We start from the raw sequence: 14259 nt of genomic DNA, 5'->3' as shown, positions 1-14259 counted from the left end.
CTTTGTAAATGACATACGAGTAAGTAAATGATGACAAAATTAGGGTAAATTAATTAATTGTCTTTGGCCAGTAATTGCTTCATGTTTACAGATGTCACTTGGTTTTATATTTTTCAATTTAATCATACATAAATTCATACTGCAAAAGTTTCTGTATGGCTTCAGTATTTTGTGGTACCTGCCGCAGACGCCAATTGAAGTGGCGTCTCAGTGTAATTCTCTGTGCCTTCTTGAACTGCTCCCTCCGCATTAGCTCTGGCATCCAGTAGAAGCTGCTCAATAAGATGAGAAGAAAAATCATTATAAAACAGATTTTAGAGGATTTAACTTTAATATCACCAAGATACCGGTAAATAAAAGTCCTGTAAATGCATTAAATTAGCCTGCTCTTTTCATCACATAGGCCACCTGCAACTAGTAAACATCTTTATGGTAATCTGGTCATAATTTCTTTCACTCTTGATGCTTTAGGTGGACGATTTTTGGTCTGTTTGTCAAAGAAAATGGGAAATTATTTTTACTGAATGACATATCTCACTGATAATATATCCTACTATGGATGTGTGCTTTTGGGAGACTGAGAAATATCCCAGGAAATGTCACCTTGCCTTTCATTTTCCCGGAAGAGCTAAATAAGTGGGGCTTAGGACATCGGATTCAACACTTATAGAGTATTTACAGTGAAACTAAGACTTTTTTCCACTTTTGGGGGGAAAAGTATAGTGCACAGTCAATAAACTGGCCTCCATTTTCAAAGCGTTCCTCTTTCTTCCCTGGCACATATGGCCTATTCCTGATACCAGTCTACATCCTCATCCAAGTTCCTCTGAACTGGGGCAGCACCATCCAGCCCACAAGAGTCTAACATCAATTATTTTCTTTGTACCATTATTATTATGATGGCGGCATCATAATAATAATCAAAGAAAGTACAAAGGTGGAAGGCATCAAATCATTCACAGCGCCACTACCTGTACAACAGGGACGTGTCCGTGTAACACGGCGAATGTGATGGGAGTCCCCTGCCTGGTGTCAGGATAAACTGAGGGGTGCTTGTGTAGTGAGCTGGGCACCTGGGAATCATATAGGTGAAGTTCAGGGAGAGAAAAATTCAGCCATTATATACCAGAACACTGAGCTCCAATTGCGGAATTGCAGGAGTACGAGAAAGAAAAAAGGGCAAGGAAAGAGTGAATGAGTAAGCGGAAAAGTTGGAAAGTTCTTCAGCCGTCTGCCTGTTTTGTTAATTCAAGCGCATAGAGGAAGAAAGAGCAAGTGCTTGTTTTGTTCTCCAACCCCCTTCTTCCATCCAGCCCACAATCTAGAGTTTACTTGCGTTTGTTTTCCTTTGGACAGACCCCTATACGCCCTCATCGCATTACTCAAAATCCTGACCACGGTTTGAAGACGGTTGGGATCTAGTTCACGGTTTTCATAGCGGTAACAAAGACTGCAGGAAGAATAATTGGCAGCGAGTTCAAACGCTAGAAGTGTAAGTGAGCAGTGACTCATGTACAAAGCACCAAAAAAGAAGGCTTGTCTGGTTTTAATGCTTACAGCTGTACTGAATGCTGAAGTGAGCTCTGTAGTCAATGGTAAATTATGCAGGCATCTGTTCTAGTCTGGGCAAATATGACCTTTTGGAACTGATTGTTCGGGTGGGATTAAGGTTAAACAACTGTTTGTGCAAAATCGCCTAGGAACATAAGGTAGGCACATCTGCCCACCTGCTAATACTCTTCTTGAGCGTGAAGCAATTTGTAAAACAAGTTAAGATCACTGTTTATGCATTTGGTGCTTTGTGCCCAAGTCAACAACTCCATTTAAAAATGTCCTTAAATGGTCAAATGAAGACGACATGAGGTGAAAGAGCACAATATAACATCATGACATACATGTATACAGGACTGACTTTCATGAAAATGGTCAAGAACATAAGGTCAAATTTCAGCCCAAAATAGTTGACATATTATCTAAAACTTTCACTTTTGTAATGTGAAATACTACACTGAAATTGTAGTCTACTTAAGATGCAAAGTATTTATTCATTGTGGTACTATTTGTTATACTGCGTTTAATATATACTGATTTTATTCTAAATTACAACCATTCGAATTATCAAAAATAGTGAGACTTCTTATCCAGACATTTTATGCTAATTAGAAACCATGCTTAACTGTCATAAAAGTAACGTCACAATACAAAAAAAACAACAACATTTTTGTGTGGTAAAATATGACCTGTACCCGTTCTTCACCGATTTCAGGACTAATACATGAAAGGCAAATACGTGAAACATGTTCCTTTTAATATCAATTAATGACCCTTATATTAGAATGACTTTGAGTCAATGCTGTTTTATGCAAGATATCCAATTGAATCAGTTTTAATCCACTTCTGTTATCATGTTTCATGTTTTCAACCTGAATGCTTCACAATCAGTATCTACTTTAGCAATCATTGTATTTATATATATATATATATATATATATATATATATATATATATAGTTAATAGCGTTAAAAATACATTTGTACAAATATGTCAATATTGCTGGAAATCATTAGCATATCTCATTTGCTTCTAATCTAAATAAATATCGATGAGATCAATGAGAACCTAAGTAGACACAACCACTTTTTAAGTACATGCAAACAGCATCGGGAAGAGGACAGAGAGAATAGTTGATTCATTTGATAGAGATAGGATAGTTTAATAGAGACAGAGGAAAAAAATACATGACACTTCATAATTGTCCAACCAAAAAGTACTGACCTCACTGTTAATGTCTGCCCCAGCATCCAGCAGCATTTGCACCATTGCCTCATCCCCACGGACGCACGCGTACATGAGAGGAGTCATGCCCTGAGGAACACATAAAAAACACTGAACACCTGCAGTAAACATGCCATAGTCCGAGCCCATCGCTGTACAGCCTACAGCACAAGGTCCTGCGGCACTAGTTAAGGGTTATTTAACAAAAAGTCTCTGAAAATAACATTGTCTCTTAAGGGCTTAAAGTGTCCATTTAAATGAACTGAGGAACAGTAATCTTTATGGATGATGCTCAATTAAAGCACTTTAAACAGAAAACAATTCATTCTCTATACCATCAAGTTTTACACTGCTTTAGGGAAACACACACATTTAAGCATCAGTGCATGAAGGCACATAAAACCAAATAATTAGCTTACGTCTTTGAAAGAAAATACCATTAATACCCTCTCACCTTTCATAGTCATGTTTTGATATATATATATATATATATCGTTAGTTAATACATTAACTGAAATTATTCTTAATATATTATATAAACTATACAGTATATATAATTAATACATTTGTCACGGTAATTATTTGTTAAGGTTAGTTAATAAAAAAATACAACTGTTCATTGTTAGCTCAGGTCCACTATCTAATGTTAACAGATACGATTTTTGATTTTAATAATGTTGTCGTAAATGTTGAAATGAACAAACAAAGACAAATACATTTCTTTAAAGGTATTTTTCATTGTCAGTTAACATTAACTAATGCAGTTACTAATTTTAACTAATGAAACCCTAATGTAAAGTATTACCGGAAACTGTTTATGCATTTATATAGGCCTAATGGTGACAAATCTATCTAAATTTCTTCTGGGTCTCTGTAAAAGAGATATGGTCAAGTTTTTAGTGCACTCAATTTCACAGTGAATTCAGTTAATCTATTTCTAATACATTTTACTCTTTACACAGGTAAAGGGGTTTTAGGCATTCTGCTTGATGTTAAAACTCACTGTAAACACTTTATTCCATTTTAACTCGAGAGTGTGCAGTTCTACAAACAGTTTTCGCCATGAAGAAGGAGATTCATTTGTCAGTTGAGTTGTATTTTCCCTCAAGGCTTTTCTTGAAATAACGAGAACCATATTTGCCAGCGTGATTTTGGAGCAACTCTTCCAGAGTAAGATGGAGCAACTCTCAGCGATTCCCAGCTGGACTCCAACAATTCTCTTTGTCATCACATCACATTTTGCCTCCGTGTCGCTTCAATTTTACATGTTAGTTTAATCCACTTTGTCAGCACCGGCACGTCGCCGTCATTCTTTGCATAAACTGGCTGCTGTTTTAAAGACAGACCGTGACAATAACATTTATTTACATTTATATTTATTCATTTAGCTGACGCTTTTATCCAAAGCGACTTACAATTGCTAAATTTCAGAAGTCGCACGCCTCTGGAGCAACGAGGGGTTAAGTGTCTTGCTCAGGGACACATTGGTGTCTCACAGTGGATTCGAACCTGGGTCTCTCACACCAAAGGCATGTGTCTTTTCCACTGCGCCATCACCACCCCCCCAATCATAATAACACGCAATCATAAGAAATACGGAAGACACTATTTGATTCATAATGTCATGACTACTATTACGATAGATGCTTCCTACACAGATCAGTTAGATTAAAAGCAGTTTTCCTTATTTAAAGGTCATGTAACATCTTATTTATTTCCTTAGCCTCTAAATGTCTATGTGGGTCATCTTTCTTCACACATATAATACTATAAGAAACCTACTAGGCCATTTTTCATCTACAATGACACATGCTGCAGAAATGTCATTGATTCTCAAATATTTAATGGTATGAGGCAGATGTGATACAGAGAAAACTATGGAGGGCAGATGTGGGGAAAGTCACAGTTTACATGAGCATTTACATTACGGAGTAATTACAGTGCAAGTTTTGATTAATACTAAAGGATGTGTGATTATTTCATGACATCATTATTTTGCGGAGCTGCTCATAAATGAACTCTGTTATTATGTTGTTGGTGTTGTAATTAATTGCATTCATAGTCACAGTAAAATGTGTAACAGTATAGACAAAAGGTGCTGTGCCAACAGAATTTAAAATAAACTGTAGGATGGATAAGGAGAGCCAAATCCTGTAATCAAAATGCATGCTCTTTATCTTAGTTTGCACAATTCAACAGTGCACATCATTCCCCCCTTTTTTACTTTTTAATGGGTGTAACTTTCCGTTTTTTTAACACACGTTTCTATTGTTACATAGTCTGTAGTATATGCAAATTAACAGTGTATATACTCGTTCTCTGTGTTACCTGGACTGAGAAATTCATCATTATTTGTCAGCAAAATGCGTCATCCGGCGAACTTTTGACAGCTTTTTCGACACCATTATGACTAAAAGTTTTCTAAGAAGCATTTCCTACTCAAGCAAGGCGGTATTGACCAGCCATATATAACTATTTGTCAAAAGGGAAGACAGCATCCTTTTTTCTCTAGTCAGGTAGCACCAATAAAAAAAAAATCAGCTTTTTTCTACTGTATAGACAGCTAAGTTTTATTGAAAGCCCATTTTTCCAGCAGTTGAGAACCCATTTAACTTGCTCTTCTTTCAAAAGGACTTCCTTTGTCCAAGTGTCACAAAGCCTCTTTTCATTGTTAGTTCAGAAAAAAGTGCAAATGCCACTTGTTATTTTTTCTGTATCAAATGCAATGACATTTAGAACTTTTTGGGGTCCCTGTATGTCACATTACTGAAGTAAAATGGGTTGCAAAGGCCCCTTTCATGTTGACTTGAATATTTTTTCAGTGAATATAATTGCAATATAATGCCACTTTCAAGGTCATATTATCTCCTGTTAATTCTATTGTTATTAGATATAAAGGTGCAAATCTATAATCTAGTATATTCAGGCCTGAAAAGTACATGAATGCTACAAAATGTGTGATGTGTGTGAATATATCAGTGCCCACCTGTTCACTCATACTGTTAATGCCATCTGGGCCGAGCAGATTGACTGCTTGCTTGACCAGGTCAGTTCGTCCACAGTTGAGCATCCGGAAGCCCAGGTCCTGCAGGAATTTTGCTTCTGTGGATGCAGCGTCCAGTTTCCTTGTGGTACAGAAGCAGTCATCTGCTCTGTTGAATAAAAGGTAAGTGTTTATTTACTTTTTTTTATACACACACAACAGTTCTTTCATATTCTGCCACACTAATTAGATTCAGCCTAGCAGCTTGTAATTAGGTATGTTTTTATTATATATTCTTTCATAATTCTTATTTATTTTATATACATTTATAATATTTAATTCATTTATTATTTAAAATGTATGTAATGTATATATGTTTTAATTTATGTATTACATTACATAATATATATATACTGTGTATATATATATATATATATATATATATACTCCTATATATATATACAATACATTATATATATTATTATATATAAAAAATCTTATGATTATTAAATATTTTATTTATAATATAATATATTTTTATTTCTTTCATATAGGCCTAACACATTTTCTTTTCAAGAAACTGTTACTAGGCTCAGAAGAAAGACAACACACACACACACACACACACACACACACACACACACACACACACACACACACACACACACACACACACACACACACACACACACACACACACACACACGCACGAAGAGATGGTTATTAATTTAGCCACTTTCACTTTAAAAGATTGTTGCCCTGACATGAAACATTTGTTTGCCAGGTTAACCGGCATCTGTTAAGGTGCTCCTCAAAATTACTATGTCCATGTAAAAAGCCATTTACATAGCACTTCAGAGTCTGTCACTAGGAAACTGAATCCACACAAGAAGTTAACAATACCCTGTGCAATTCATACGATGCAGTAAGAGTACATTGTGTGTTTGTGTGTGCGTCTACGTGTTTGTGTGTCCTTCTCTCCTCTAAGAATGACTAACTGTTAATAAAGGCATTCTACATGCATAGCTTGTATACCGACCGTGTGTTTGTGCATGTATGGAAGTGGCGTTGCCTTCCAAACCTACTTCAGCTGCCGCGGCTCACAGTCCACCCCGGGTAACAGCAGTCGGGCTGCCTGACGTACATCATCACTGTCAACAGAGAAGCTTCGGCGGTGTTCTGTGTGCGCCAAGGCCACCCGGATCCATTCCATCAGTGGAGGCAGGACCAGGAACGGCCTGCAGGGGCAGAAGAAAGATATGTTTGATATGAGAAAAGCAGTTTACTGATTTCATACTTTATTTTGTCAACAAACTTCATTCCTATTATTTAAGAATCAAAATTCAGATCAAAAGGTTTTTAAGATCATAAGAAACAAATTCAGTATAGTGCGTCCAAACCTTTCACTGTCAGCGTACGTTTGTTTCCTTATCACCTTTGCAATTTCTGGATACATTAAAGAAGTCATCATAAGCTTTCAGTTGCTAATAATTACCAGCACTAAGCTTCATCTGATTAGTGTGGCGGAATATGAAAGACCTGTTACCAAACTGACAAGTTTTCAGTCAGAAAAAGAAAATTTGACACTCAAGCTGCTACTTAAAACACTCTCATTCCAACAGACGAATTTGAATTCAAAAAATATAATTAAAAGGCTGCAAATGTGCTTCCATCACACTTTCTCAATGTGCCAAACATCACATTTACATATAAATGATTCAAAACTATTCTTTACAGGGCAAAGTTTGAGGAACATGAGGAAGCTGACTCAACTGCAGTGAGTCACATGATCATGACCATGAAATTCTCTGTGTTGAAAATTTGCTACAAGCATTTCCAATGAGCATATTTAGATTATTTTACTGCTGTTTAAATAAGTTTAGAGTCTTGTCAGGTTGTTGTGGATACACATTAAACAATGGCGACAGATATAATATGACTATATGAGAAATGCACACAGTTTATGGCTTTCAAGTATGAAAAAACAATGACTTCATCATTTTTGTCCGCCCACACAACATTATCTGTTCGTCTTTGTGTCAAAGTTGTTCCACACACCCCTCTGTGCTAAAAAGCATGCAATGTGTGGGACAAAACATGTTATCATAGTTTCCAAATTAGAGAAAACATTTTTCGAGTTGTTATTGCACGCACTTGGACATAAATGAAAAAGATGCATTTAACCCTAGAAATATTGGGAAACAAACCATCAAGCTTCACCTTGAACCATTTTCATATAATTGTGCTTCTTGTGACCTGCATCTAACAGCTAGCTTTGCACAATCCTAACTCTTCCTCCCCGGACACCTACCCACCGCAAGAAAGCCTGCCAGGAATCTGAGTTTTGTCCAAACAAACCGCAAACCCTTGTCTGTTTCTCCACTGCCTGAATAATGTGCTTCTCCGCTCCCCTCCCTTTGAAGAAATGTTTGTAGGAAAAGGACGTGGTTCTCATTCCAGTCTGGAGTTTAAAAGTGAAGCCACATCGGGTTGGAAAATAAGCCTTTTTTTCTTTTTTTTTTACTTTGACCAGAGGAAGTGAGTTTTCTTATTAAAATCACTTCAGGGTCTCTTGAAAAATGTCAAAGTCTTCATAAATATTTTGCCGAGATATATTCCATTGATTTATGGAAGCTTGGTACTTTAATCTAAGGAAGTAGTACAATAAAAAGATCACATCAAACATTTAAGAAAAAAATACATACTTTTTGTTTTGAAATAAATTATATTTTTTAAAGAAAATCCCCATGAAAAAGACCCCATGCATATAATTTATTGTTGCAATATATATATATATATATATATATATATATATACACATACATTTATTATATTAAAAAAAATCAATTAACTGTCTTCAAGATCTAGGATAGACGTTTCCAGCAAGTACATTTCACAGCCCTTTCAGTGTATAGTGTATTTAATGTTGGAAATTATGCAATACAGTGTGTGGGACAAAACAGGGTGATAATTACAGTGTGTATATGAGTGTTTGTGCCCTTGGTGTATTATTCTTCTACAGTAGGAATGCTGAAAGGTTGATGAAATGTCACTGAGCACATCAACAAAAGTCCACAGGACTGAAGCCTGCAATCTAAAGCCACAGCCCTGAACACCTCCAGACGCTCCTCCGCTCTGATCTCTTGTTTTCTTTCTCCATCTCTTTTCATTATTCCTGTCCTCACCTACCATCTATTTTCTTTTTTCTTTTATTCTCTTATCTTTCGCTCTCTCTTTCTTCCTCTACTCTCTCATTCTTCTGTGAGAGGCCAAGAAAGAAATGAATAAAATAGAGCAGACCCTCTCTGGGGAAGCAGACAGCTTCCTGATTCTGGCGAGCATTGCATGGGCGTCCCACAGGGTCCTTGGAAGGGGGCTTTTTATCACATCTGAGTGATGTGGGGCAGCCTGGGAAGAGATGTCCTGATGGATTTATCAAGATGCAGCGGATGCTGAACATAACAGTCCATTAACGCTCTCCTCCAACAGGAGTCAAGCGTTCTACTGTATCTTCATTGTGCTAAAACACTGCATCTGGAAATTCAAGATGAAGTGTAAATCCCGTTCTCCTTGCCTTCCCTGAGCCCTGACTGTGTCAATAGTCTTAAAGGTCATCTTGAAAAAATGTTGCCACCATCATGTACCACGTCACCTGATGCTGTATAACACTGCAGAGGTGTTTTATGCAGTTGCTTGGGTGTTTTGGGTGGCTGCAAAAGCCTATATGATACTCTTATAATAACTATAATTAGCCAGTAATTATAGCAGTGATGCTTGCATTAGCAAAGACCACAAATAAATATTAGATTGGGATTTTTGTATCTACATAAACTTTACATGACATCCTGTGCTGCCTTAATTAACTCTATTATTGTGACAAACATGGTGCTAATGCACAACATCTATACCTCTCAGTATGCAGGGTAATCTTTGAGGGTTCAACGTTAGGGTTTTCCCACTCCATCTGAGGACAGTGCATGAAGTAGCAGAGCGTGTAGAGGGCTTCCGGTTCCCAGTGCACGGTGCCGGTGCGGTTCTCATGTACGGGCGTTCCATTGCTGGGGTTCTTGATGTGCAGAGGCTGAAGTTGATGCATGGCACGAGACACCAGGTCACCTACAGGGGGCAGTAAAGACATGCGGTTGAGTTTATGGGAATCTCCTTTTACAAAGACATCTTTAAGATTGCAGCTTCGCATCAAATAAACTTTCGGGCTTTTGACAGGAAGACATTCATTAAAGGAGGAAATGGCAGCTACAGGATGACAACCTTTTCCCTTTCTCACTCAAATCTGGTGCAGGGGTCACAGGAGATTTCACTCATCTTATGGTAAGGAAACTTGTCAAAATGTCACAATATTTGTATTAAACCTTAAATATAATAGTGAAAATTTAGAACACAACAAAAAACAATACACTTGGTAGACATAACAAGGAATGTGTTAAGCTAATATGTTTATGTGTATAATATATATATATATATATATATATATATATATATATATATATATATATATTGAATATAAGAAACAAAAAAATAACATAAACAATTTAATATAACTTATATAAATAATTGAATATACATACACACACAACACATATACACATATATACATACAAAAAACATTAAAAAAAAGACATAAACAAAACACCTGTTATAAACACCTGTTATTTAAAAAAAATATATGTTTGACCACATGAGAACACCTGTACAGAATTATTAGTCATTGGGACCTATTATTTATTCACATGAACACTGAAATGATTGACTTTACTGATCAAATTATCTGGGATGAATCACTGAGCTATCTTGGCAAAACCAAGGAAAATTTAATTGGTTCTTTAAGAACAACATCCACACTCATTTACATACATAAACACACACACACCGCAATTACTGAGAAAGCGAGTAAGAGGAAGTCTGCACACTGTTTTAAACCTTAAGTTGTTAACATGTCTATGTGTACTGCTTTCTTAATTTTATTGGATGAAGCACTATTGCAGCAGCTGGTGAAAATCACCCGCCATCACACAAACATTCCATTTCTCTCTCTTTCTCTTTTTCTCAAACACACACACACACACACACACACACACACACCTCCTGCACAAAGCTATCTGCATGACTGTGCTATAATGGCCTTGCGAATTTTCAAAAGGAAAGCCTTCTTATTAAGGCAAATCTACTCTTTCCAAGTACAACCCTCATTCAATTTTTATTGAGGAGAGCTGGTTTAAATAAGGCAATCAGGCACAGATTTTTAATATTCCCTAAAAGCTTTTTTTGTGTGTGGAAGTTACAGTGAATATTTGAGAGCAGAGTTGGGAGTTACTTGCCTTATATAATCAATTACATTTTTTCCAAGTAATGAGTAAAGTAACAAATTATGTATTACATTTATTTAAATGTATATTAGTAAATATAATGCTAAATATATTTTTATAAAAAATTATTTATTGACAAATACAAGGTGTACAACATTGTAGGAGCTGCTGTATGTGAGCATGATGGATATATTTTATAATTGGGATATATCAACTTACTATGACATTTTTTGCACAAAATAAATACATAAATAAATAAACAAATAAAATACGTGTCATTTTTCATTTACATCAACAATAAATAAATCAATCTCATACTTCCAATGTATAAATACCCTGCAAGCCACACAAGACACTTCACCCTATGGTGAGAAAAAGAACGTCACCATGATATTTTTATGGAATATTGCAGTATTTATTATAAATGATTTATCCATATACATCATTACATGCTTTTAAAAATTCATGTGCCCTCGTAATCTTTAATCAAAATAACTTGCAGCGGCTTCTTCTCTTCTCTTCTCTTCTCTTCTCTTCTCTTCTCTTCTCTTCTCTTCTCTTCTCTTCTCTTCTCTTCTCTTCTCTTCTCTTCACTTCTCTTCTCTTCTCTTCTCTTCTCTTCTCTTCTCTTCTCTTCTCTTCTGATGATGGACAAATTCAAGTCCCGTTCTAAATTTTTTTTGGTCGAGAAGCTGTTTCACTCGGATATACAGTTGTGGTCAGAATTAATGGCACCCCTGGTAAATATGATAAAAAATGGCTGTAAAAAATAAATCTGCATTGTTTATCCTTTTGATATTTCATTCAAAAAAATGTGCAAAAATCTACCCATTTCATTGAAGTAAAATAATTGAAAGTAAGGGGGAAATGTTTGTGCTCCGTAACACATTTTTGTGTTTATTTTGATGTTTGTTTTGGATCGTTGTCCTGATGGAAGATCCAACAACGGCCAATTATAAGATTTCTAGCAGAAGCCGTCGGGTTTTGATTTTTTATCTGTTGACATTTGATAGAATCCACGATGCCATGTATCTGAACAAGAAGTCCAGGACCTCCAGCAGAAAAATATGCCCACAACATTAAAAATCCAACAGTATATTAAATTGTACACATGGGGTACTTTTTATCCTTGTGTGTACCAAACCCATCTAGCATGTTTGCTTCCAAAAAGCTCTGTTTTTAGTTTCATCTGACCACAGAACCCTATGTCGTTTAAAGTTCCAGTTGTGTCTGACAACTGAATTTTCTGGAGTTTGTTTTTGGATGAGTCAACGTGTTTGAGAAAAACATTTATTCCATAATGTGACCCCCCCTTTTTATTATAAGTATATATATTTATAGTTTAACATTATTGTACTCTTAATAAGCTTCTGCTTCATCCCACTCCTTTTCAAACATATTGTAATTATTGTTATAATACTTTATAGATATTGTTTTTTTCTTTCGGTGTGTTGCAATATACTTATTGTATTTTTATATTTTATTTTATTTGTATCTTTTTTTTGTTCGAAATAAAAAGAAAGAAAGAAAGAAAGAAAGAAAGAAAAAAAGAAAGTACAGAGTTTGAGAGTAAGATGCGAAGGAATATAAAATCACTCTCTCAAGCCTTGTATGAATATCTGCTAAAAACCATGATCAGAAGACTGCCATTTTCCACTGCTCATGAACAGAACCACACATTTCATCACCTGTCCAGATGGTCTGAAACATGTCTTTCAAGTTCTGCCAAGCACCATTCACTTGAAGCTTGCCTTCACTAGATTATACCGGTGTGTGTGTGAGGCAGGAGTGAAGTGGCAGCTACTATGCAGCCGAGCCGCTGTTGTTATTCAGCACCGATCCGTGCAAAAGGGAACAACTCTCTCAGCAAGAATGACAAAGGATTTGATTCCAGTGTGACCACTGTACACCCTGGGAGTTAGTGTTAACATTGTACATTCTCCATGAACCAGATTCTATTTTGGCTTCTGCTGCTTTAAGGTAAAATATCCCTGACTTGGAGCTGCACAAGGAAGACGAGAAGCTAAAACATCAGCGAAAAGCAGCCAGGGCAGAATTTAAATCTTTGTAATTCAAAGAGCACACCAAATCTCTAGAAAAATACTGCATTATTGTGTTGTCCTATTTAAAAAACAACTAATTATGTTATATAATTACGTTTCATGGAAAATATCAAGTAACATGTTAGATGCTCAACAGGGGGTCTGGCATGGTGCTGCAGGGGGGCTGCGGATTTTAGTTTGATCGCAAACAAATTTTTGTTCACTTTTTTTCTCCTTGCTCTCAGTGAGAGTTTGGCTCAGCTAAAGTGTGACCTGTGAATCACCTCTGGAGGTTGTGGGTGTGTGAGGAGCACAGCTGCGGACCAGAGGAGTGTAAAAGACCTCTGCATACCACTCATTCTCACCGCTGCTGAGCTTTACAGCCGCTGACCTTTCTACAGAAGACAACATATGGCGTCAGCACAAAATATGACGGTTCTGTCAAAATACTAAGAAAAAGTTGGCCAATGGCTCTGGACCATGGAGAGACTTACATCATGATTAAATCTAATCAACAAAGATGCACTATATCCAACATAATGGAGAGTAAAATTGTAAATTCATTTTTCTATTAATCTTCTCTGTTGAATATATCAATTCTATATAAGTTAGAATCAGTGTAATTATGGTTATCAAAAACTAAAATGAAACTAAAAAAAAAATGTTATCTGAAATAAAAAAAATAATTCATTTGTAAACATGTAAACAAACTAAAATACATTTAATGACTACAAAACTATCTAAAATAAAGTAAAAATTAATTTTACTTTACAAAGAATATTATGCAGTTAATGCACTGTGAACTAACATGGCCGTGAACATTTTTATTAATATAACATTAACAAAGGTAAAAAAATGTTGCAAAAATATATTTCTTATTGTTAGTTAATGGATCAACTGTTAACAAAGGAGACCTAATTGTAAAGTTAAATTTAAAGTTAAAACTTCTTGCAAAGTTAAAAATGAATAATTATTAAATAGATAATTATTATTTTAATTGAAAATGTAAGTTATTCAATAAAAATATTTAAATAATATCACTAAACGCACTAACGTCAGCAGCATATAAATATACTAAAACTGAAATAAAAACCGAAACTATTAAAAACTAGTAACAGTCATAGAGTGATAACTA

General features: G+C 35.6%; 1 protein-coding gene across 4 annotated transcripts in view; it reads right to left on the bottom strand.

The window, feature by feature from the left end:
• The window catches only part of btbd11a (BTB (POZ) domain containing 11a), a 131245-nt gene that overhangs the window by 11383 nt on the left and 105603 nt on the right, over window positions 1-14259 (bottom strand). For 3 of the 4 annotated variants that reach the window (XM_077234638.1, XM_077234641.1, XM_077234640.1), the window contains 6 exons: window positions 9667-9874; window positions 6844-6996; window positions 5762-5927; window positions 2776-2865; window positions 972-1073; window positions 179-272 (listed from right to left, as the gene is read on the bottom strand). In XM_077234638.1, coding sequence (XP_077090753.1) covers window positions 179-272; window positions 972-1073; window positions 2776-2865; window positions 5762-5927; window positions 6844-6996; window positions 9667-9874 — 813 coding nt within the window. The remainder of the gene's footprint in view (window positions 1-178; window positions 273-971; window positions 1074-2775; window positions 2866-5761; window positions 5928-6843; window positions 6997-9666; window positions 9875-14259) is intronic. The other variant, XM_077234639.1, reaches the window with a different exon arrangement.

This window comes from Siphateles boraxobius, unplaced genomic scaffold (genome assembly GCF_051911475.1).
Source record: "Siphateles boraxobius isolate OS27281-9 unplaced genomic scaffold, OSU_SipBor_1 19, whole genome shotgun sequence".
NCBI lineage: Eukaryota > Metazoa > Chordata > Actinopteri > Cypriniformes > Leuciscidae > Siphateles > Siphateles boraxobius.
Note: the sequence above shows the minus strand (reverse complement) of the source record. Positions and strands in the feature narration are given on the sequence as shown.